General features: G+C 39.8%; 2 protein-coding genes across 3 annotated transcripts in view; one reads left to right on the forward strand and one right to left on the reverse strand.

Moving 5' to 3' along the window:
* The window catches only part of LOC145442567 (methanethiol oxidase-like), a 66,795-nt gene extending 44,842 nt beyond the window's left edge, over positions 1 to 21,953 (forward strand). Inside the window, exons 1-12 of one of the 2 annotated variants that reach the window (XM_080320513.1) lie at positions 1,653 to 1,723; positions 3,077 to 3,188; positions 3,539 to 3,611; positions 5,940 to 6,125; positions 11,672 to 11,792; positions 13,076 to 13,258; positions 15,198 to 15,253; positions 15,374 to 15,499; positions 17,585 to 17,666; positions 18,252 to 18,415; positions 18,947 to 19,116; positions 21,725 to 21,953. In XM_080320513.1, the coding sequence (XP_080176639.1) occupies positions 1,720 to 1,723; positions 3,077 to 3,188; positions 3,539 to 3,611; positions 5,940 to 6,125; positions 11,672 to 11,792; positions 13,076 to 13,258; positions 15,198 to 15,253; positions 15,374 to 15,499; positions 17,585 to 17,666; positions 18,252 to 18,415; positions 18,947 to 19,116; positions 21,725 to 21,887 (1,440 nt within the window). In that variant the 5' untranslated portion in view covers positions 1,653 to 1,719 and the 3' untranslated portion in view covers positions 21,888 to 21,953. Of the gene's footprint in view, positions 1 to 1,652; positions 1,724 to 3,076; positions 3,189 to 3,538; positions 3,612 to 5,939; positions 6,126 to 11,671; positions 11,793 to 13,075; positions 13,259 to 15,197; positions 15,254 to 15,373; positions 15,500 to 17,584; positions 17,667 to 18,251; positions 18,416 to 18,946; positions 19,117 to 21,724 lie in introns of those variants that run through there. The other variant, XM_080320514.1, reaches the window with a different exon arrangement.
* A 1,061-nt stretch (positions 21,954 to 23,014) lies between these two features.
* LOC145443645 (synaptonemal complex protein 3-like) lies at positions 23,015 to 25,328 on the reverse strand. Its single transcript, XM_080321582.1, has 3 exons — positions 24,901 to 25,328; positions 23,699 to 23,801; positions 23,015 to 23,382 (listed from the first exon to the last, which is right to left on the reverse strand). The coding sequence occupies exons 1-3, from the start codon at positions 24,948 to 24,950 to the stop codon at positions 23,326 to 23,328; spliced, it is 210 nt and encodes a 69-aa protein (XP_080177708.1). The 5' UTR covers positions 24,951 to 25,328; the 3' UTR covers positions 23,015 to 23,325.
* Positions 25,329 to 25,410: the final 82 nt, after the last annotated feature.

Genomic DNA, 25,410 nt, shown 5'->3' on the forward strand with positions numbered 1-25,410 from the left:
GCATACCGTATGTATTGTAATCTTTGGGAATACAAGTAAAGCTACTCAGGTAGACTTATACAAATTAACTAACTAACGGTTTGTTGAGTAGTTCTAGTCGTAGTTCTAGTTGCTGATTTTGAAAATTGAGTAGTTGTAGTTGTAGTTTTAGTTGCGCTTCATGAAAACCACGTAGTTTGTACAAGTCTGACGATTAGGCTGATACGTGTTTGAAATGTTGCTGTGTTCTAGGCTTGTTGTGGACAAGGCTTGCGAGCAAACGCCCGTAAACTTGCTGATCTCTCATTATACGTTATATTCAATTTGAAAATACAATGTCGTACAGTAGTTGCGCCTTATACTGTGCTGGATAGTCTGCTTCCCCACAGCATGAAAACGGAACTAGAACTTTTTCTAAAAAAAGGAAGTATTTAAAGATAAATGTTATTTCGTAAGAATTAATATTCATGCAATATACATTTATTAAACCAACGCAGAGCCGCAGCAGAGGCGCGAAAGAGCTGCATGCTGCTGGCGAGCCACATGTTGCCGACCCCTGAAAGCTATACACCGACGAGTTTTAATTCCATGTCCTCTCAAACCAGTGTGATGTTCGATAGTAGAATTTTCAACACGCCGTGCAAGCTGGAGCACGGCCACACAAAGGCACCACGTTACATCATATTCATATCAATATATTATTGTTGAACATACAATCCACCAACCTGTATAAATTTCTCTATAGTTTTTTGCGACCCGAAATTCGTCTTTAAAAATTCAGGACGTCACAAAGAATAGATCAGTGGCCTTAGTTTATAGAGAACATATCTCCACTTGCATATACGCGCATGAGTTTAAGCATACATTCTTCCGTGCTTGAAAAAACTTCATATAACCATTCCGGTTTTCGTGATGCAATAAATTTTCATGCGTATCCGATCAAATCAACGCGGACCTGATATCTGTTATTGCCTCTGAGCAGGTATCGATATGACCACACACGAAAAATACACAAAACTATCTATGATTGAATTATAGCAACGCTAATGTGATCACGTTTTATTAAGGAATTAAATTTCATGTTTATGATTTATGCGTAATGCTTTCTCTCAACTCACGATATCATTGATCAGGCTGCTGCTAGTATACATTTATCATCACACGCGAATACATGTCTCAGATGTGTTTTTGTAGCCTCAGATATTCAGAGATAGTCAGTCTGTGCTAAATCAAATTGCCCATCCATGTCGTAAACTGCTACTGTAATTTCGGCAGACGGTGCATGCAAAATGACAACTAGTACACTTTCTTAAAAGGTAGTAACGTGTCAGCGAGTAACAGGCCTTTAGTGTTGCAATTGAAAGGTGATATTGATTGGTTAAAATCCAACAAAGTTGTCGAAATGCATGTTGATCAAATTTAGAGATATTTTTGATCCTGTGCGTTATCGATAATAAATTTCTGTTGCGTGGTCGTTGTTAGGTCAGGTCGGCAGCGGTACGTATGTAGGCTACTATAATGAATTTTGTCAACATGATACTGTACACACTGTACAGTGTACATGTACAACCTGGCATTGGTTCAAGAATTTCTCCAAGCACTCATTCTATTAGCAATCAAGCGGTATTTTAGTCGACGTGCTATATGCTTTAATTAAGGGGCGCGAATTTTGTTTCAGTGCTGTTCATTGGTCCTTGTAGGTTTTGAGTTTTCATCGATTGAAACAAAGTTTGGTTTGCAATGGGTAAGTATTTACTTCACTTTTTAATCCAAGATCGTCGACATTGAAATATAGTTGTACTTGTGACTGTGAGGCTGCGACAATGGGCAGTAGATACTCATATCTCTTCCTTGCGAAGATCATCAGAACCGGAACACAAGTCAAATCCATGCAATATACGATGACATTTTGCAATCACCTAGATACGCAGCCTACTATACCTATGCTTACGACTGTACACCAGAGATGAGCGGATTTGAAATTCCTATGTCTTGATCCAGGGGCGGGCAACTTCTCCAGTCGACGGGCCGGATATAGGAAAATGAAGTACTTGGCGGGCCGGATTCCTAATTCGATACAGTAAGGCCAAAAACAGTTATTAAGGAATTATTAACGTAATATACTTCAATAGCTGTTGAAGTCAATGACATCTATGGTCGATCAAAGTTGTCGACAAGTTCTTTTAACTATGGTGACACGTCAGACGTATAAGCCCGTGGTAAAGACTGCACGTGAGCGTCAGTTAGATTGGAACTGCTCATTTTCATGGTCGCAAATGTAGGTAGACCGCCTGAACTGAACAAGTAGTTTCATGGCCACATTATCATGTAAGACCGAAAACTCTCAGCGGGCCGCTTTAAAATCCATTTGCGGGCCTGATCCGTCCCGCGGGCCGTATGTTGCCCGCCCCTGTCCTAATCCAATCCAAATCCGAATCTTCAAATCCTAATTCTAGTCCTAATCATGAAATTTTCTAGATTTCTATTCTAATCCTAATCGCATAATGAGTGCCAAAGTACATGAAGAGCTTTGTCGCCATTCGCCACAGGACATCAATCTCCCCGAAAATGGGTAACTCCAATCCAATCGTAATCCATTACAAAAAAATCTGAAATCCCAATTCAATCCTAATCCAACAAAATTTATTAAATCGGTTTTCGCAGATCCTAATCATAATCCATGCTCATCTCTGCTGTATATAGTGTACACTAACGCTACACATTCAACCTTCAAACGAAACGGTTGGAAGACCCTGACCTGCCCATTGATACACTTTAAAGTGCATTTGTTATTGATATCGTATAAAAGCCGACTGTAAATGTGTTAAATGCGGAATACGTCAATACGGTGTGGGATAAGATCAATAAACGTTTAAACATACATGCCACACCGTATTTCACAAGGCATTGTACTCATAAAAGCGCGTTCCTTGTTCAATCTCAAGAACCGCATTCTGGAACTAGAAAATATACTGGTGAGTTTGACGTAAAATTGCAGTACATAACCGTAGCTTTAGTGGCGCAAACCAACCAACTCGTCTTACCATTAAGACACATGCATGCAATAGTTCTCAGATTACGACACAATTTTTTACAGCTGCGACAACGGAAACTCACGGTTGTTGCAAAACTGGTCCTGGATATGCGACACCGAAAGATGCCATGAATGCGCCGAAGGAAAAGCTGCTCTATATCCCGTGCATATACCGGTAGGTGTCAACAGTTCATGATCGGCAGTATCTGCTTAGAGGGGTCAGTGTCGATTTGGTCTATTGATTTGTGACCGCCTGCTCCAAACAAATGTCGGGACCAAGGCCTACCACAAGTCGGTTGATCCGCCCTTGATTAGGTCAAAAGTGAGTGGAACATCGATATTTGCAATTATTACCATGATTTTAATTCAGTTCTGTTCGTGGATGATGCTGTCCAATTCGAATTAATTAGGATTCGTTTCCCCCATCTCTACCCATCACCAATTCCTAGTTTGATGCCCCGGCTCCAGATAATTGTCTTTTATACGGAACATAACATGGTTTTATCATACCCGTCTTTGATTTAGCAATACTCCAATCGATGCACATGACTATCTGGCAACAGTTGATATTGACGAGGATTCTCCGACATTCTCTCAGGTAACTATACTGGACTGTAGCAATTCGCCTGTAGTAATAACTCCGAGAGCTTCGAAGGATATACCAACTCCAAACTACTGGATTGAACGGTGTCGGGACCCACTGAATCAAGCAAACAACAGTGTTACTTCGCTCGGCGACCTGTGCGGTGTGCAGTGCACGCGAGAGCAATATGCAAAATATAACGTTTTCAAGATTTCTCATTTGTCAAGAGATAATGTGTTCCCTACCGAATTTGGTTAACATGTGCTGATTAGCTATTGTATGAGGTGATGATTTTCGTCTGAGAGAGAGAGAAAGAGAGATCTTGTTTTGATTAACTGGTCTGAACCAGGTAAACCAGGGGTGGGCAGACTTTTGAGCTCGCGGGCCGCATTCAACATCTGAATCCATTCGCGGGCCGCACTATATAAAATTGGGATTATAAACGAAAACGCAATATTGATATTTGATTATATAGTGAGGACATGGAGATAATATACGTAAGTGCTTATTTAAAACAAGCCAAACATTGCTTTGATGATACACGCGTCAGAAACATATAGTGTCGAGATTTCATAGGCTGGCGCACCTCAATAACCAATTTCTCAAAACTCTAGAGATGAAAGTCGCGGTTGGCCCGATTCTTAAAACAGGATTGAAATTTAAATCTGTGAGCAGCGATCTGTTCATAGATTTACTAAGTCCACTTTTGGTTCAGTTCCAGGACGCACAATGCTGACAGCATCATAACCATGTTAGCTTCAAACACGCTTCTACTATTTGTGTAGAAAAAATATAAATACCCAATTCTACGCATACAAACGAAGCTACCTAAGACACGCCCTAATCGTTTTTTTTATAAACACAACACTGGAATAATTAAAAATGGATTGGCCAATCTGAAATCCCGATCGTGATCCAAATTATGTCAATCTCGATGTAGCTATCCCGCTGTGATATTAAGTATTTACCTTAGATCAGTAATTCTCAAACTTTTTAAGACACGTCCCTCCTTCTTATGATGGTGATAGATTTCGCGCCGCTTATCGTCATATCACAAAACGCAACCAGGATGCTAGCAAACCTAACGGGTAGTTTGATGGCATGGAAGGTTACGACTGTGGATGAGAGATTTTTAAATATGTAATTCAGACTAAATACAGAGCAATAACTTTGAATCGGATGTAAATCACGCGAAGCGCGAAATTTTTTTTCATTTGAGCTCAGCTTCGCACCCACTTCAGAGGCTTTCACGCCCCCAAGGGGGGTCCGCCCACCAGTTTGAGAACCACTGTCTTAGAATCACCATGGTGAAATATACTAAGAAATAGTTGATCAAGTCCCTGCATTAATTCGATTTTTAGTACGCATTTTATTAATATTTTTAAAAAGTTTCTTTAGACTCTCGCGGGCCGCACAGAATGGTGTTGCGGGCCGCATGCGGCCCGCGGGCCGTAGTTTGCCAACCCCTGGTTTAAACAAAAGTTAAGAAAGAGGAAAAGAAAGTACCAAATCGACAAAGCAGTGTCAGGGCGAGGTAAGGCAATAGTGTCAATATGACAACAAAAGGTATTGGGGTATATGTCCATTTTAAAACTATTAAACGGCAATTCACGGACATGTTGTGGTAATGCATTGTATTATGATAGGGCAATTATTTTGAATTGGCATGGTACGTGATCCATGCCACGTATCGGGGACATCGGATCACTTCGTCGCTGCATGCAAAAAATCCTATAGCCATCGATCGTTTTTGATCGATTTAAGTTTAAACATGGCCACAATCTGATATATCGACCTCGCCTACCGACACATGCAGCATTCATTTTTGTCGCTTACTTTTACGTTTTTATAAATCCAGAGTGCATGCCTCTATTTACATGCTGTAGGCCAAGGTGGGTGTCTGTTAAAAGACTACTCCAAGTCGTTTCGTCATCCGCCTATATCTTTTCATTATATCTCAAACGTGTGGTGTATTGATTTGATAAAAATAAATTAATAAAATGATGCTGAGTATTCGGAACATATATGCCTATAACCTTCTGGTCCGGTCATAACTGCGGTCACTGCTCGTTTAGCTCATTCTAGCCATAAATGCGATTATTCAATCCATTTATAATCACCTGAATTGTGATACAAAATTGAAAATTCTCACTGCGGCGCGCCTGACTAATATTGTCATAAGCGCCACATTGAGCCATTTTCAATATCAATAACAATGCACAGCGGCTGGCAAATAAAACTGCCCCGGACGAGTTTATTATCTCAAAATACCACAAAATAGGAGTTTCCTCTATCAAACGAATCGCTGATGATTTGTGTTGACTATGTTTCGTGTGTCGAAAGGTAATTCATCGTCTGGAAATGCCGAACAAGAATGACGAAATTCACCATTCCGGTTGGAACGCGTGCAGCAGCTGCTTTGGCGATCCGTCGAAGAATCGAAATCTTCTGATTCTGCCCGGTCTTATTTCATCTCGCCTACACGCCGTTGACGTTGCTACAGATCCCAAAGCGCCAAGATTTTTTAAGGTAACAAGCGTGTTACTTCCCTTGTCAGTGTCAATGCGGGTCGCGCCCATTAGGTAAGCGACAGATTTGTGTGATTGGTCTGTAATAATGCTCCAACCGTTCCGGTCATTTTGTATCGGGTCGATGCATTCAAACCCACGGTTCCCCTTCTCTCCTGAGCACAGGGAAGTTCAATGTATAGGCTACGTGTGACTCCGACTTGAACCGGAAGTGAACGGATGGTGCTTCAGAAGTGGATATGAATTAGGAAACACGATTTTCTGAATACTCCGATGAAATAATCCTTCATATGTAAATTGGCGCTTCCCACTCGAGTTAACCATTTTATCGCAGGGGCTCAGAGATAGTAAACGTTGGTAGCCTACTCAAGCATAAGTTGAAGCAACGTCAAATTTTTTCTCGTCACGTACAAGTAGAAGTAGGGATTTCCAAGTAAGTCATGAAGTAATATATTCTAGAGTAGTGGTTCTCAACCGCCGGTCCGCGGACCGGTACCGGTCCGTGATGACTTTCCTGCCGGTCCGCGAGGTATATCAAGATTTTATACCTAAATTTCAAGATGCAAGATGTTGAAGGCTTGTCTATAGTTAGAATAAAAAATGTCAAATTTTAAACTGATGCAGAACTTCGTGAGGTAAGATTAGGTCTGGAAACATGTTCGATTACACTTGAAGTTCAAGTTGTCTCCGATGACGAGCTGACTCGCTTAACCGCGGAATCCGCACGATAATTTGTTCTCGATTCATTAATTTTGTGGATGGCCAGGTATCGCTGTAACCAGATGTACTCGTAGGAGGCTACGTCTGGTAGTAGTTGGAAATGTGCAAGATAGCTCGACAAGGTGCTTGGTCATACTCTAAAACGCTTCATCTCTAGATATTGTCGAAAAGAATAATATTATCCCAGTTGGCAATTGACACGGTCGGTTAATCCACGGCCTTCGGCGCGAAATTAGCCTACGTTTATCTGGGCAAGTCAATTTTACCTCGACACAGCACTCAGCAGACACTACCGTAAAATCAAATGAATACCATCATAAACATATTCAATTACAAAGAAAACCATCTAAATTTCACTCTCTAGTACAGGGATGTCTATAACCTGCGACCGTAGAAAGAGATTTGTGCGTCCGTGGACACTAGGGTTGTCCAAAATTTGGAAAATCTTAAAAAGTCTCCGTGATTGTGTCTCATCCTATAGATTATTGATGAAAAACAACAATTAGCCTGAAAGAAGCTTACAGGAAAGCCGTTAAGATTTCGGTCAAAACGTTTGAAAGTAGCTGCTCAAGAATAGGCGTGCCACCGACCATAGAACGGCGAGAAGACTAGTAATCAAATAAGCACGGCTCTTGATTCGCTAATCGGCTATGCTCCAATGATTACGGCACAGCAGCTCGCTGATTAGGTGTTCAAGAAGTCTGCTACCGACGGGGATTCTTAGTGCGCATTGTTAGTATTTTGGCAGGTGATGATTTAGGATTAATTCAGGACATGTTGAGTTACGAAATACATGATGAACAAACAACACCTGCTTCACAAAACCTTTTACAGCATGACTGCTTTATTGTGAAGGAAACGGCTGAAGCCTACATGTCGTGTTTTCATCGAGATAAAGCAAATGCGCTTATGCAAGTGTTGAGCGAATTCACCGTTTCAGTACGGATCCATCATCATTGAATACAAATATATAAAGCTTAACAATGACACTATACTTTGTGTGATCTTATTGGGCTGAAGCTGTAGTATATAGGTGACGATTTGAATGCTCTAGGGATCGGCGGAATCAGCCGGTTATGCTTGGCACTTATCAGATGCTTACAGCAAATTTAATGCACTTGTAGACGTTGTTAAAGTCATTATTGATAATGCAGAAAAGAGGTGGTAATGTACGCACACTCGCACAGGCTATGCTGGATATGATATGCCAAAGTCCTTATTGATCCCGCTGAAAAGAGGTGTGAAGAAAAGCACAGACTATGCTGCATAGTATCCAGCATAGTTTGGATATCATATCCCGCATAGCCTGTGCTTCCCTTAGATCTCTTTTCTGCAGCATCATTAAGGACTTTGCCAACTCTTATAAGTGAATTCAATTTGCTGTAAGTATAACTGCCAAGCATAACCGGCCGATTCAGTCGATCCCTAGAACCTTCAAAACTTCAGCTATATACTACAAATTGGGTCCGATAAGATCACACAAAGTATAGTGTCATAATCTAGCATTATATTTGTATTCACTGATGGATCCCTTCTTAAACGGGGAATTCGTTCAACACTTGCATAAGCGCCTTTGCTTTATCTCGATGAAAACACGACATGTAGGCTTCAGCCGTTTCCTTCACAATAAAGCAGTCATGCTGTAAAAGGTTTTGTGAAGCAGGTGTTGTTTGTTCATCATGTATTTCGTAAATCAACATGTCCTGAATTAATCTTAAATCATCACCTGCCAAAATACTAACAATGCGCACTAAGAATCCCCGTCGGTAGCAGACTTCTTTAACACCTAATCAGCAAGCTGCTGCTGCTGTGATCATTGAAGCATAGCCGATTAGCCAATCAAGAGCCGTGCTTATTTGATTACTAGTCTTCTCGCCGTTCTATGGTCGGTGGCACGCCTATTCTTGAGCAGCTACTTTCAAACGTTTTGACCGAAATCTTGACGGCTTTCCTGTAAGCTTCTTTGAGGCTAATTGTTGTTTTTCATCAATAATATATAGAATGAGACACAATCACGGAGACTTTTTAAGATTTTCCAAATTTTGGACAACCCTAGTGGACCAGTGATGAGCATCGGAGCGGAGTCGGAGTGGATTCGGAGCGGAGTTTTGCCGATTTTGTGGCAGTCGGAGCGGAGTCGGAGTTTACTACAGATTTTTTTCGGAGAATTTCGCAGTATTGTAACTTTTGTCTCCGATATCTTTGGATAGCTCGGACCAGAACACACTATTGATTATGATTACAAACAAAAACACAGACAGTTGACACCTTGTAAAGTTGTAATATGACGGGTAACATGCAAAAATGATTGCAAAGTGCATAAATATCAGCCATCTGCACTGCAATTGGGGACTGGAGAGTAAACAATACTATGAGGCCATCCATATTATCACATGTACCATGTTGTACCATGTGTGCCATGAACCATGCTTGCCACTGTTTCGGATACTTGACAAGATTCATCGGAGTATTTCGGAGTCTGGGATTGAGCTCTTCGGAGTCGGAGGGAGTTTTCCTCAGGCACTAAAGTTGTCGGAGGGATTCGGAGTCTCGAAAAGCACTATCTGCTCATCACTGTAGTGGACACGTATAATTCAATTAGCATGTGTTGGCGGCCATCGAAAATTGACTTTACGAATTGACTCCCGAAATTACTTCCCGCTAGGCGCGATTCAATGCGACTTCATTTTTCGATTTTAATAGAGTCGCAGCGCCCTTTGCTATCTGAGCCCCACAGTACATATGCGAACAGCGGAGGAAAATGATGCACTCCATATAGAAATAACAATTTGGAATCGTGCGCTCCTCACGAAAGAAATTTGTTTCTGGTACGTTTGGGAGATTTCAATACATTTCCACTATACCGACAATCCTGATGAGAGGTCAAGAAATAACAGCACGTCTTAAAGTGACTATACTAAAAATTACCCACCCGAAGATGAATCATCTGCTCTAAATTTTCGGAAACACTCCCTCCGTCAACTCTAACGATCAATCTAATCACTTTGGTTGAGAAAGGATAATTATTTGACAGTAATATTTGAAACTACGAATATTAATGACGAAATTCATTCGTGAATCTTAAAAAAATTTCGCGCCTCGGGTGACCATAACCGGTCCCAGTCATTATTTATAATATGACAACTATGTAGCGATTTCGATGCGTATATTAAGACGATATGAAAAAGTAGACTAGTCCGGAGTTCACCAGAAATGGAAATGGACAGTTTAACATGGGTATTATTGTGTGTCCAGAGAGTTCATTGGAATGCGGCCGTAGGCCGTAGAAGTAATCGAACTGTGGCCGTGAATAGCAAAAAGGTTGACCACTCCTGCTCCAGTACCATACTTGGAGAAAAGCGGCTGTATACATTACATTTGGGGTTGATTTCAATTTTTTAAGGTCCATCGGTCTGCCAAATTTTACCGGTCCTCGAGGTGAAAAAGGACCGGACTTTCGGACCAGACAATAACCTTGACTTGATTGCATAGTGAAGCTGTATGAGGTAGGACGAGTACTAACTGATTCCAGCCTAGTAGTGAATGATGATTGAAATAACTGACTGAATGAAGTAATACGCTCCTTAGTTTCGATACTATTTTTCACGTGGAGGGATGTAAACCTCGGTTTGTGACGTGGAACAGATTGCACGAAGGGAATATATATGAATTTTCCACGTCAATCATCATATTATGAGGTCATAATTAGGGTTAGGCAAAATCGAGCACCTGAGTGATTCGATTCTGAATCACGTTTTACGCTTCGAGTCGAGTTGAGTATTCGAGTATCACTCATTATGACGTCACAAAAGAATGTACTATGTCAGAGTTCAAATAGGTATCTTTTATGCCACCACAAATAACATAATGCCTGTTTTCCGTCACATTAAATATAGTTAGGTATTATTTCGACCATACCGATATCATTGCACTTCTAGACAATGTTGTGAGTTGATCATGACTTCGGAAATGTGTTATTTCCATTAACGTTCGTAGCTTTGCACTATGTCTCGTATGCTGCGACACGGCCAATCAAGGTTCCAAGGCTTCCTCAGTGGAAAATAGTATCAAAACTATAATTCTCGTTAGTTAATTTAATTAACACTCAGCTGTGAGGAGCGTAAAATTTGAGTACTCGAAAAATCGTCTTTTACTACTCGACTCGAATCATTAAAATTAATACTCGATTCAGATTCGAGTACTCGAATCATTGTGCCCCGCCCTAATCATAATGAGTGATACTCGAATGGCAGATTCAACTCGAAGCCCAATACTATGGATTCAAAATCGACTTACTCAGGTGCTCGATTTGGCCAAGCGCTATAGGTAGAGTCGCATTTAAAACAAACGGTGATATAAAACACTATGCTTAAAACATGTTTTAAACAGTGTTTAAAACAAAGGCCCTTTAAAAAAATTGCGACTTTTTTCAAGTTGTAAAATTATGGCATAATAGTGTAAATACTTTCTAAAAAACATGTTGCATGGGTCTACGGACAGTCACCACCCGATATAGCCGACGTATATCGATATGGGATGGTTGGAACCCACAAAATAGTCGGTTCAACATTAATGGTGAAGATATTTCGTCGAGGGAGCTATATCCACCCTTTAATTTCCATTGTCAATGCCAATCCATTATGACGTCGCAATTGAATATTCGTGACGTCATGGATTTAAAAAAAGAACAATAAAAACACGTTTTAAACTTGAGCCTTGTTTTAAACATGTTTGTTTTAAATGCAACCCTAGCTACAGGGGGTCGTATTTTTGTAGGGAGCTATTGGGTATCGTGGAGGTAAATGAATCGCATGTAATATCTTGCAGATTGTCGAGCCTGAGGAAGTGTATAAAAAGACTGGATTGGCCTTTCCGCACACAACACACTGCATACCTGGAGGGAAAATTATGATTAGTTGTATCGGGGATCCCGAAGGCAACGAAAAAGGTGCTTATTAGGAGCTGCCCAATAAGGCACTTACGGAGAGCTGCCCAATAAGGCACTTACGGACTAATATAACTTTTGTACCTCAAATTCGAGAGGAAAGTATAATATTATGTATAATAAGTATGTGGCAAGTTTTTGCTACTTTTGCAACTTTTTTCTAGCTTCCGAGAGCTTCCTAAGTACTCAAAAGTTGTGTAGTATGATGTGAAAGTTTGATGTTGTAACTTTTTCTTATTTTTCATGCTACTCTTTACTGCAACTTTTATCAAGTATTGCACAAAATGTAGGGTAGTGATTTATAAAACATGCTGTAAAACTATTTCTAGTTCCCTCTTTGATTTGCTATACAAAGACTAAAGAGATATGTGATTGATTACACTGGTCTACACTAGTTTTGCGCCAGGACTTCTGGCGTTACTTTTGCTCAATCACATCACGATTTAGAGATATTACATATGTTGAATATTTCTACTTTTTCGAGGTACTCAAGTAGATATTGGCTACTTGCAGTACTTACGGAAGTGATAATGTTTAACAACTAGTTCAATATCCACCTGAACAGTATTCTGGATGAACTAATTACGCGTTTGCAATTAGTTTTTTGTAAAGTAGAAAGTAGTTCAGGGATAATATTGCAACACTATCATGAGCAACCTAATATTAGCCTAAGTCAATGATTAAAATTTTTTGAGCAAATCTGTTTTAATTTGTAGACCAGTGTAATATTATGGGTCGAAAAAAGATTCTGATTGGACGAAGATAGAGAATCTCTGGATTCAAATTCACCGAAGGCTCACTCATTCTCTACTACAACAACCCAGGTTTTAATCGCGAACAATAGATGATTTCAATGACAATATTTGATTTATTTCTGTTGTATGCTTACCGTGACGTCACTAATGAAAGCCGTAATTTGATTAATTTATAAAAATGAGAAAATTCATACGGAAAAAAATCTGACGTGATGGAGAAATTCTGAGCACGGAATCGGATTCAGCAACCCTAAATTAGCCTAAATCAATCATTAAAATATATTGGTGCAATTTTTGTTTCGAAATTTTACCAGTGTTAGCTGCTCCTCAATGCTATCAATTTTTTTAAATTTGAAGTCCTTCATCATATGATGGTGTCCTAAGCGAGACGGAACCTTTTGAATATCTCATACCATAATAAATCAAAAAAATATATAAATGGAACTTTTTATTGCAACTTTTGTTAAAATAAGTGCCTGACTTCCTCACGATTGATAATTATTGAAATGTATAATACGTATTGTTACCCAGCTGGATACGTCTTGCTTGATTCCGACACTTTTGAGCTGACTGGGAATTGGGAAGCCCCAGGTCATACCACCAGGTTCGGTTATGACTTCTGGTATCAACCGAGACACAATGTAATGATCAGCACCGAGTGGGGACAGCCGAAGAGGTTCTTGGATAGATACGACCCGGAAGATGTTGCAAATGGTCCGTTCGCATGTTGATCTGCCTATGTGTTCTATGTGTTTTTCATACTTAGGGCATGGGAATGGACATTGGACATTGTCATTATATGGCCTTATACACACTATTTAATCACATATGAAACTATTAGGATGTTTTTTTCTTTTTTAGCTGTTTCCTGGGATCACTCAGACACTGTAATCACATTGGTAGAAAATCAGTGTAATTACTAGGGATGGTGTGAACCTCTGAAAGGTTCAGGTTCGTGTGAACGCGAACCTTTTTGAAAGGTTCTGTGTGAACGCGAACGTGAACCTCGTGACGTCACGTGACGTCATATTGCCAATTCCAACCCTATCTTTCAATGAAGTAATAGCCTATATTAATGTACACGATACCTAGCGACGACTCGGGCCATATAATGCCACAATGCTGAAGTACATTTTGGCGTTTTAAACGTCGCTAAATGTATCAACTGAGGCAATCAAATGATATAATATTCCCATAAAATCAATATCATCCGTCGCTTTGCCAATAATTTCGACGAGGAGTTGCCTGGGAATTTAAGCTTACGCCTTAACGGTCTTGACCAGACCGGGCATGTCATGTATTCGGTGTTTGAGTATTGCTACCTTGATATTGAGCAGAGTGTAAAACAGGTTTTTACACTTGCTACCGATATTAGGCTACCCCAAAAGTTATACAGCTGTAGCCAACACCTTAATCGCACGGGTTTGGTTTTAATGATACAGTAAACATATGAAGTGAAGATTGACCCCATACGCTAGCTAGATTTGTTACATCAAAAAACGGTATCAATCTCATTGATTGGTTGAATAAGCATCATTCGCTCTCTACATGTTATGTATGTCGCTCGTGATGTTGTGTGATTGCGGGTCAAGCTCACATCAGAGAGTCACTAAATATTCACAAACGGAAAGCTGGATATTTCGAGCAAACTTTTGTAACAAAGCAAGTAAAATCTTTGAGATTGTGAAAGTGCATGCTCGTTTTGAGTTTGTTTTTTATGCTGCCGGCGTCATTCATAGAGTGGTCCGCAGTTGAAATGCAATAAATTCGAACCAAGGATGTCATTATGAAGTGAAAATTGAAATATATGAAAAAGGTTCACAGTGTAGAACCTACAAAGGTTCTGTTGTGAACGCGAACCTCTAAATTCCCGAGGTTCACACACAGAACGCGAACGTGAACCTCGCGTTCACACCATCCCTAGTAATTACCATGTTTCGAACACAGAGCTGATTGCAGATCAGGCCATCGGTACTTTACGGTACAAAATTCTGCCTTGCCATCCATTGCAATAGCGGAAAACGACTTAAATACACTAACGGCCATGGAAATTACCACAGGGGTGTAGTGGGTCCCGTTTACGTTAGGTGCCTTCTTGGGGTGATATACGCAAAGAGAATCCCCTCCATCCTGTGGTATATTTATATCCATGAGTATAGGTGTATTTGACAGGTTTTGAAGCATCGCAATTGGGACTCTAATAGGTTTTAGACTACTTGCGCTTTTACTTGATAAGTTTTTAGGCGACAGTACTTGGTTTGTACAATTTTGATTTTGAAAAGTAGAAAGTACAGTTTTTGGAAAATTTTTACTTTTATTTACGGTATTGTCCTAATAACCGCGTGAAATAGGCCCTGCATCACGACAAATGAATATATTTTTGAATACTGTATAAAGATATTTATACTGTCATTATAGTCACGATGATACAAGTTACAACTTCGAAAAAAAAATAGGATTACCTAGTAAAAGTACGAGACACTTTGTCTGAAATTTACTTTATCAAACTACATACTCGAGAGTACTTTTTAGAACCTTCCTTTTCCTGTTTCATTTTCCAGAAATTTCTACTTTATACTTAGTAATCGAGTAAAATGTAGCTAAAATAGTACAATGAAAGCCAGCGAACGACTTTTGTACATTGTACATGTAGGGTTCTATGGACACAGTCTGAACGTCTACGATTGGACGACGCACGAAATTATACAAGTGAGTATTAGAGTGAAGCTGCAGACATATGCGATTCTGTCAGTAACGACGCCAGAAGCCATGATCCTCCCTAAAATTGCTTAACCTCCGATCCAATATCTTTTAATTTTAAACCTGCAGAACATTGATTTGGGAGAAGACGGCAAGATTCCGTTGGAGATCAGATTCCTACACGACCCCGCTGCTGCCGAGGGATTCGTTGGGTGTGCGTTGTCTAGCACTGTTTTCCGCTTTTACCGGACAGAGGTGAATATACAGAAGTTATCATTAACGAAGTCCTTTTTCAGAGGACTCAAACGGTCTACTTGCACTACTTACTCAAGTATTTTAGATTAGACTACTTCTACTTCACAGTTGTTGACTTCTTACTCTTGGGATTTTGTAAATTATAAAGTAGTTGGTATGTAGATTAATCATATAAACTGGGCGAAACAGCCCCTCTATCATGATAGCGCAGAGGTGATAATAATTTTTGCTATTCACGTCCGCATTTTATTCATATATAATGCATGCGGCCGCATTCCATCGGACAGACGTAATGATCTACCTGGAATCCAAATATCCACGTTAATTAGACTGGAGACTGTACATCGCGTATAGCCCTTGCGGTGTTTTGTGCCATCGCTGTTGTGCCTTGCGCACGGAAGTTTCTAATTGTAGAAGTAGAAAGTCCGCGCATCAAGCTTACTTTGCGCACCGAAATCACGAATATTATGTAATATAAAGCTATCGGGATTCGTGGTCACGTTGTCCATGAATAAATTTTGTCAATAATATGGTATTTTCACCAACTACCATCATATATATATCCTTTGTGTGGCGAGATAGCGCAGTGGTATAATCCGCGGCTGCAACAGCAATGGGTACGGGTTCGAGTCCGACCGAGGTCGACTTCCTAATTTCGGTACGTAAGTGTTGGAGGTTTACCTAGGCTCCTCCTCGCCACCTCATCCGCGTCAGCGGTGTCTTACAAAAGCGTAGAGGTGGGCCGTGCTATAAGTCGGCAGTTACGGAAAATAAGAAGAATATCGGCCTGGTGTAAATGACCATAGTAGTCGACAAACACCAAAACAAACAAAACAAACAAACATATATATCCTTTGTCAGTCCACGTTATCACATTTACCGGTAGAGCCTATGGAGGGAATGTCTTCGAAAATTTTGGGTACACAATTAATGATGATGTATCTTCGAGTTGTTGTTAATCACTTTGTTGCATGCTGTTATTTCTTGAACTCCCATCAGGATTGTCCGTAATGTCACAATATATACTGGAATTGCCAAAAAGCTAACTGCTTTGATCACCTCTAGGTAAATATCGTTTTGATTGCTTATTATTATTATTATTATTGATTTTGATAGATGCACTTGGGATTGACAACTTTGCGCATTTATGTAGTATAATATAAAAAAACGAGCAGTATACCATATAATATTAGGCTATTAACCTAAGTCATTCTAACCCGGGGTATCAAGCATACGGCCCGCGGGCCGCATCCGGCTCGCCAGACCATTTCATCCGGCCCGCGGGGTCATTTAAAGTAGATTGAAAAATTATTGAATTATACAGTACCTTTTTAATAGTGTTATTTGTCGAACGTGTTCATCGGCCACATCAAAACCACCTGTCGACCGTGATGCGTTGTCACTCAAGTAACCATCAAGAACAAGGTGGTGACATTGACACTACATTATGCGGCAAAAAAGGCCAAAATTAGCGAACTCTGTTCTGAGTTTTCTGGCAAAATTACAGTTATTCACTGAGCCGGAAACGACAATCCGAAACCGTTGCATGTAAAACATGGAGGAAATAATAGCTACACAAATTATAGAATTCAAATATATCTGGCCCCACTTCTGCTGATAATATTCTGACCCAAAAGGCGCCAGCCCCGGTCTCCAGAGTAATCGAATGGGGAATTTGTGATATAAAAATGATTAACAAAATTCCAGCGTCCTCGTTTACAATATCTTATATTCCTCACCGCGAATACGTAGGGCGAACGACGCATCACGATTAAAGCAAGGAAATCATTGAATTATTTCAACTTATATCGTTGTTGGAGCCACTGTTTTATAATCGGCCTATCATCGCATTTTGTTAATTTCATTGTTTGCGAATAACGGTGTGATAAAGCCTTGCAGTGAACACACAAAGGTACGGATTCGGGGGTGACATTTTGGATCATCCGAGTGGTCCGGCCCGCGAGTGATTAAAACGTTTGAATTCAGCCCGTGATATCAGTCGATTTTGCCACCCCTGTTTAACCTAAGCGATATATTTGGTGTATTCCGAAACTAACGCAATGTTCTTAAATTGATTACGTATAGGCAGGAACATGGAACGCAGATAAGGTGATTAGCGTTCCACCCAAAAAAGTTGATGGCTGGTTTCTCGGTCCGGAAATTGATGGTAAGTATGTATGTATGTATATAGGCAAAGGCATGGCGACCATGGATTACTATTCCTTCTCGTCATTCATCTCCATGAACACTTGATGAGAGAAAAACAAATAGGAAGTAGTTTGGGAGTTTGTATCACTTTCCTGAGTGACATTGTCATAAAAACCGCTTGGAATAGCCCTTGTGTCACGATAACGAAATATATTTTCGATGATTGTACGACGTATTTACAGTGTCCTCGTCAATTGTATTAATCGCGAAGATACATCTTAAGCAGTCATGCACTTCCAATTAACCGCTAAAAGTAACCACGACCATTCCACCGAATCTGCATTTCGAAACTACTTACTTGAGTATTATACTTTTCCAGACTTTCAATTTCTAGTGTCACTTGAAGTAGTTTTAACATGTCTTGGAAATCTCTACTTTTGCTTATGTTATAGAGTAGATATTGATCTCATTACTTAAACTTGGTAGAAATGTTGACTAATTTGACCGGGTATGCGTGTAAGTTGTACGAATAGGCCTACAGTTTTTCGACACCACGAGACCATGCTCGCAACATCTGTTTTAATTCTCCAACCCAATCGCTCAGGAATTTTGTCCGATATCATCATATCGATGGATGACAAGTTCTTATATTTCTCATTGTGGCTGCACGGGGATATCCGCCAATACGATATATCGGATCCAAAGAACCCGAAACTAGTTGGGCAAATCTTTCTCGGAGGACGTGTGCAATCGGACGGTCCACTTGAAGTTAGTATTCAGACTTATCATTTTACATAAACGTAGTATTCAATGTGGGTAGATCTATAATAAATAATGAAAGAATTTTACACCGTAAATACTATATTTTTGAAATCCAAAATTTGGTACTCCCATGACTTCGCTTCTACTGGTCGGAATTGAGCTTTTTTCAGACAATTTCATGAGATAGCCAGTAAAATTTGAAAATGTAAATATTTATTTTTACTATATAAATCCTAAGTAATTTCTTGTATAGAAATTCTTCGATTGGTCAAAATTGAGCCAAAATCGGTGTGTAGCGCATTTCAGGTAACCTAACAAGTAGCCAGTAACATTAAAAAAAGTGATTTTTGAACAGTCCCAATATATAGGTAGGGGCCTACTGGTTAGTTCCAAATAAATGATAGCCTATAGAAATATTTCATGCTACCATATAAACGCTACTTAGTAATTGGGAATTAGTAAATCTGCAATATCAAGCCACCCACTATTGTGGTTGTGAAATTTGCCTACCTTGTAATTTGTGACTGCTGATCATAGGTAACCGAGGATTTGGAACTCAAAAGTCAGCCCGACCCGGTTTTCATCGACGGGAAGCGAGTTCATGGCGGTCCCCAAATGTTGCAGTTGAGCTTGGACGGGAAGAGACTCTACGTATCAACGTCCCTGTACAGTGCGTGGGATAAACAATTTTATCCCGAATTGGCGAAGTGGGTGGACATGGACATGGCCACATCATTTGTTGTTTTTTATTCTCTTTGTTTAATATGTATGGTTGTAGGCCTACACTTATTGAGATGAGGTTAGGCACAGCCACACGCGTTATGCAGGCTTATATTCTGTGATTTACAGAGGTGTTCCAGTAACGAAACACTTTTAATTTTTCGGAGTGAGGTTTCCCCTGCTTGTGCTACTTACCCATGTGGTTATGTCTTTGAACTACTCCCATTTTTATTACCACTTGAAGTAGTTTTGTAATATCTCTGAATCTGTCCTTCTTGAGTAGGCCTACCTAATTTCAACACTTGGATCACGTCTGGCGATTTATTACTTTGAAAGTTAATGCAGTATATATAGATTATAGTTCCTTTTATCAACAGGCATATATTCCACTCGAAAATTAGACCCACTGGTCAGGTTTATTCGCAATGCTTTGACGTTGTATGGGAGTAGTCAAAGAATATGCCTACGGTGTGCGATCGATTTAAACAACTGAGCATTGTGCCGGCGAAAGGTATCCTGCAGTAGTGCTACTCATCGCCTCTGGCTATAACAAGGGTTGCAACCAAGTCGCAAGTCCGAGTCACTGAGTAGAGGGTAGAGTCCGAGTCATAGCGCTGTGACTAGGGTTGCATTTAAAACAAACGGTGTTTTAAAACACTTTATTTAAAACTTTCAAAAAAATTGTGTTTTTTAAGCTGTAAAATTATGCCATAATTGTGTCAATACTTCATAAAAAAAAACATGTTTTATGAGCCTACGGACAATTACCACCCTATGTAGCCGACGTATATCGATATGGGATAGTTAGAACCCTCAAAATAGTCGGTTCAACAGCAATAGTACATATATTTCGTCAAAGGAGCTATTTTTACCCTATCAATTTTCAATTGTCAATTACAATCAACTCTGACGTCACAATTGAATATTCGTGCCATCATGGCTTCAAAAAAACAACAACATAAAAACATGTTTTAAATTAGGGCCTTGTTTGTTTCAAATGCAACCCTAGTTGTGACTCGAGCCCGAGCCCAAGTCATTGCGTTCACTGTTCAGTTCTGAGTTCATTCCGATTCAACCCACTTTTTCAATTCTGCTCGAGTGATATAGTGGCTCGCATTCAAAATATCGTAATTTTCCTCAGTCCTAACAGTTCATTAACTATTCTTCGAAGTTAGCATGAAATGTCTGTTTTGGCCGTCCTAGTCTCGAGCCAATCTGACTTGGTTCGTGTCGTGCACAATGACTCGAGTACAAGTCGAGTCATTTTTCGTATTTGAAAAAATACTCGAGTCAAGTCGAGTCACCAAAATCGTAATTCGAGTCGGATTCGAGTTTTGACTACGGCAAGTTTTTTGTTGCACTTAAATCGTGGGAAAGTTGCACTTACTATTTGCAAAAGCTGCACTAAAAAGCTGCATTTCTAATTTTTATGATATGTTAGGGCATAAAATGCTCGAAAAGTGTAAGATTTGCAGGGCATCTGCTTGTTTCGTTTCTTTCTTCACTATTCAATCTATCATGCATACATTTTTATCAGGGATGTATAGAACTCTATATATCACTGATTTTTATCTTTAGGTTTGAAATTTACATGACAATATTTCTCTGTCTGCTCCTGCAGAGCTGTCAAATTTGGTACTTTCCCATTTCACGGAAGGCCTGGCGAGACCGCTGAGAAGTGCATGTTTTGCCGATATGCAGCAAGAAGATAACGTAGTACGGAAAATTATTTTCCCTAAAAAGTCAAACAGAAAAGCGATAACCAAATAAACAAGTCAAATACCACACTCGAACCCCTTAGGTCTGCAAACTTGACAGAAGGCATTGCAGAAAAACTCAGTGTTGGCGAATTTAACAAAATTCAGTCTGAAAAAGTGACCCCGCAGTGAAAATCAGTGGCCTCATCTGGGCGTCAGTCAAAGGGGAAGTGACCTCAAATTTAAAAGACGGTTAATCAATCAAGCGATCTATTCATATATAGTTTGGACATTGTTGTGCGTCTAGCATGCAAGCCATTGCGTCATAGGTAACATTTAGATGCAGCTAATCCATCACATATCAGTTTGTTAAGCAAAAAAAGAAAGAACGATACTAGAAATAGTTTTATAGCATGTTTTTGAATCACGCCTTTACGTTTTGTGCAATACTTGATAAAAGTTGCAGTAAAAAAGGGCATGAAAAAATTGCAATGTCAAATTTCTTCAAACAGCTTTATACGGCATACCATATAGATTCTGAGTATTTACGAAGCTCCCGGAAGCTGTTAAAAAGGTGCAAAAACTTGCCCTAGTCATGACTCGAGTCATTACAGCTGTGGCTATTCCTTCCTGAAACATTGTTAAGTATGACACCCGACTGATACTGATCACAAGTGTCTAACTGTAAAGGTAGGATGCGTCATGACCGCATTGACACTCCTGTTTCACCGCCCCATTGTTTCCGCTAGTCTAGAGGTGGTGGTTTAAGACAGGCAGTTTTCATTGAAAAAGTAGTTGCTATTACCGAGATACCCCACTGTCCAATTTCCCACCATGTCTATATAATCTACAATGCTACTGTGCGACTATATACAACCTATAAATCCACGTTTTACAGGCAAGGGTCATTCCTAATGATGCTTGACGTCGATACCGAGAAAGGGGGGCTGACGCTCAACAAAAAGCTCCACGTCAACTTCGGAAACGAGCCCAAAGGGCCGGCGTTGGCTCACGAAGTCCGATACCCAGGCGGAGATTGTACATCCGATATCTGGATGTAGTGTGGAATTTTCGCAGCTCTAAGACGCAGTCAATATCGTACGCTTGTATATATGTTTTTTGGGACTAACGCATAACAAAACGTATATCGATTGATACCAACCTATATATTATACTGCTGTGGCTAATGCTATACCCGGCAAACTTGTCATAATTTCAAATTACCAGAACTAATATGTGATATTCGCCAAATAAAACTTATTACGGCGAATCGTTTTCGAATTGGCATCACATATTTCTAAACAGCGTTTAGATATTTCGGGGGTAAATCGGAACACTTTTGAGCAGTGGTTCCCAACCTTTCTTCGATTGTGGCATACTAGAAAAATTATGAAACACTCGCACACTTGCAAGAAAGTTGCTTTCTGAAAAATATGTACGTAGTAATGCGATGGATAAGCTTATTTATACGTACGTATAAACGACTGAAACGAGTTGCATTGTTGACAAACATACCAGCATTTCGTCGTCATTTCCAATCATTTTTTGGCGTGAGCAGCTGTTAGTTTCAGTCAAAACAAAAAAGCTATCTTCCCATAGTCATGAAGATTCACATGATGGCAATAATTTTCTGAATGCTTTTGCATCCATGGGATAGGGATTTGTGGTAACAGCTAAGTTACAGAACGGGGCGTTTCGTAAATCAACGAGCTGTTCTTCTACGTAACGATTGCTCGATTTACTGCTTCCAAACGGACAAATTACCCATCTAAAGTTATGAACAAATGTAGAGAAGTAGGCTACTAACTAAATTTTTCTTTGAGTTGATTCATTACGAGCGTGAAACGAATTAAAGACTTTCTCCTCACATAGCAGCATAATTATAGCGTGACGATTACCCAACTCATTGGCAATGTCATGATTGGTTCTATTTTAATGGTCACATGTGCTTATTCATCAGCTATCAAGCAGTTACAGCGCTTGCAAGTCTCATATGCTAGCCTGCATGCATCGATCATTTGAAATAGTGGTAAAGTTTTTTCCACAAATTTATAAAGATTTGCGGCACACCTGACAATATGTGGCACAGTCTGGGAATCACTGCTTTTGAGGATGCAGGGCACTTAGCCAAATTGAATTTATAGATCTTATTCGATGTTACCTGATCAGTTAAATAGCCAACAAACTCTGAACGACAGCAGATGTAATCCGATAACATACTACGTGTATCAACATAGATAAAATAATACACACCTCCATAAACATTGTCTCATAACCCCCGACAAAATATCCTCAACACGGCCCGAACTAAAATATTGTGACGATGCATAGGCCTAATACAAACAGTACCCCGTCAATAAATCCCAATATGAAAAGTGGCAGACCCTAGTGTAGGCGTATAAGAATGGTAACAACCCAACGACTTGGCCGCACCGAAAATATCCCAAAGCGTTCTCAGATCAAATGCTTTCTGCGCTGTTGCCCGACTTTCAACCGGCATCATTTGAAGAGCATAGAGTGGAAACTTTGTCTCATGTCCGCCATTTCTTGGGCTTGCTGTAAATACGAGAGACACTCGTGAACTTGTAGTGTGGAAATACGGATAGATATGTTTTGGCGATGTCACCGATGTCAGCATATAGTTTTGCATGCAACCAAACGTAAAGGTGGTCGGTAACGAGGTACTTCTACTTTTTCGGAGTACTCAAGTAGGTTTTCACTACTTTACTATTTACTCAAGTGGCTGTTTTTAGAGTAATTTCACTTCTGCATGACTGCTTTTTGGCAAAGATACTTACTTTTTAAATTTTGGATGAGAATGCTAACGCATAGACATTTCTGGAGACAGAGAAGAACAAAGTTGCCAGCTTACCGCGTCCTTCATGATTTTGCCTCTCAAGCGGTCCAGTTCCTTTTTCAAATAACTCTTTGCTTTGAGATTCTGTTGGTCATGCATAGCCGCGGTGTCGTCGACGCTGTAAACAACTTCGTGGAATCGGACTACGAAATAGAATTTCGCGCCTTCGAAATGAAGCTCGTTTCTTAGAAATGGGATTCTTACGTATTACGTTTATATACAGGCCTATGCCAGGGTCGTTCTGGACTTAGACTCTATAAATCGATATAGATATCAGATATGAGATTTAGGACTACCAATACTCTTAATCGAATTGATATTGGGTTTCTAAAAGTGTACTTAAATAGGGTTACCATAAGTCCTCTTTTAAGAGGATTTGTCCTCTTTAGTTCATCAAATTGGAAATGTCCTCGGAGGACGGCTAAATGTCCTCTTTTTTTGGAATTTATCCTCTTTTTTTAGGAAAAGTATTGAAATGTTATCAAAAACTCGAGCTCAACGCAGCGAACGTCAGAGTTTGTTAACAAAATCGGGTAGAACGGTGGTCGAGTCGAAGTGATGACTTTTTTTTAGTCAACACCACAGACGTATCGTCAAAAGGCGGTAATTCGAGAGTGGGGTCAGAGTGATGACTTATTTTTTTAGTCAACATAGGTACTATTGGTCGAAAACTTTTAAAATTAGCTAATTTCTTTTACAATTTCAGCTGTCAGTGTTGTAGTGTGCAATTTTTCGGATCTCAAAATATGGTATAGCCCTAACTTGAAGGCCCCGTAAAATCTACTGCACTAAATTTGTAGGGGAATGTCGAATAATCACTAGGGATTGGAACAACGATTAGAGCACTCAAATCCGAGTTGAGTATCGAATGTAATGATTCGAGTCGAATAGTGAGATTCGATTTTTTGAGTAATGAAAATATACGCCTTCACACAAAGATTAATATTAATTCATCGGACATAGCTTCAATACTTCATTTCCACCACTGGAGTCACGGAACATCGGTTAGCCGTATCACAGCATCGAAAAAAACATGTTACAGACGGCTAAGAACATTTACGGAACAATATTTCTATCAAGTTGTGATCGAACCTTTCAATGATCACAAGGGATACGAAATAGTCGTGGTTCTAAATCTAAAATATGCTTGCAAAATCATTAAGTCCCGCTCGGTTTAGGTCGGAAGATGTCGCATACAAGCCATACAGGCGACGTACGTTTTCAAATACTCCTCCTGCATTCCTTTCAACGTCTTTAATCGGTGCATTTGAACAGCCTTGATTTGAGCGAGGAGCTTCCTCTGCTTCTGCAGAATTACCTATGCACAGAGAATTGAATCGCGGTGTATTTTACGTCCACATAAACACAGAGGTGGTCACCCTGGTCAGTGACGAAGTATAGGCTACTTCTACTTTTTCGGAATACGTTTTGACAGCTCGGAGTACAAGTGGCTACTTCCACATTGACTATATTAAACAGTTCTTTCAAAACTACATGCATTTACACGTTGTATTTCGTAAAGTAGAAGATAGTTTTGTGATGAGTTAGCATCACTTGTACAAGTCAAATTGCCATGACAACTTGGCGAAATAGTAGCTACATCACAGTACCTGAACATAATTTCTAGAACTGCGCCTAGGTATAGTGTCATTAAGTCATTCTGCGTCGGTCACGAAATAAGCCAGCCCCGATTAACAGCCATAAATATGCGATCCTAGACGAAATTT

Source organism: Botryllus schlosseri, chromosome 7 (assembly GCF_051294905.1).
Source record: "Botryllus schlosseri isolate E-star chromosome 7, Bs_hap1, whole genome shotgun sequence".
Classification (NCBI taxonomy): Eukaryota; Metazoa; Chordata; class Ascidiacea; order Stolidobranchia; family Styelidae; genus Botryllus; species Botryllus schlosseri.

Coding starts and splice junctions, on each gene's coding strand:
- LOC145443645 (XM_080321582.1), bottom strand. CDS start 24,950: ATGCACCGATTAAAGACGTTGAAAGGAATGCAGGAGGAGTATTTGAAA. Junction 23,802..24,900: donor CAGGAGGAGTATTTGAAAAC/GTACGTCGCCTG, acceptor AGTTGTTTACAG/CGTCGACGACACCGCGGCTA. Junction 23,383..23,698: donor GCAAAATCATGAAGGACGCG/GTAAGCTGGCAA, acceptor TCGTATTTACAG/CAAGCCCAAGAAATGGCGGA.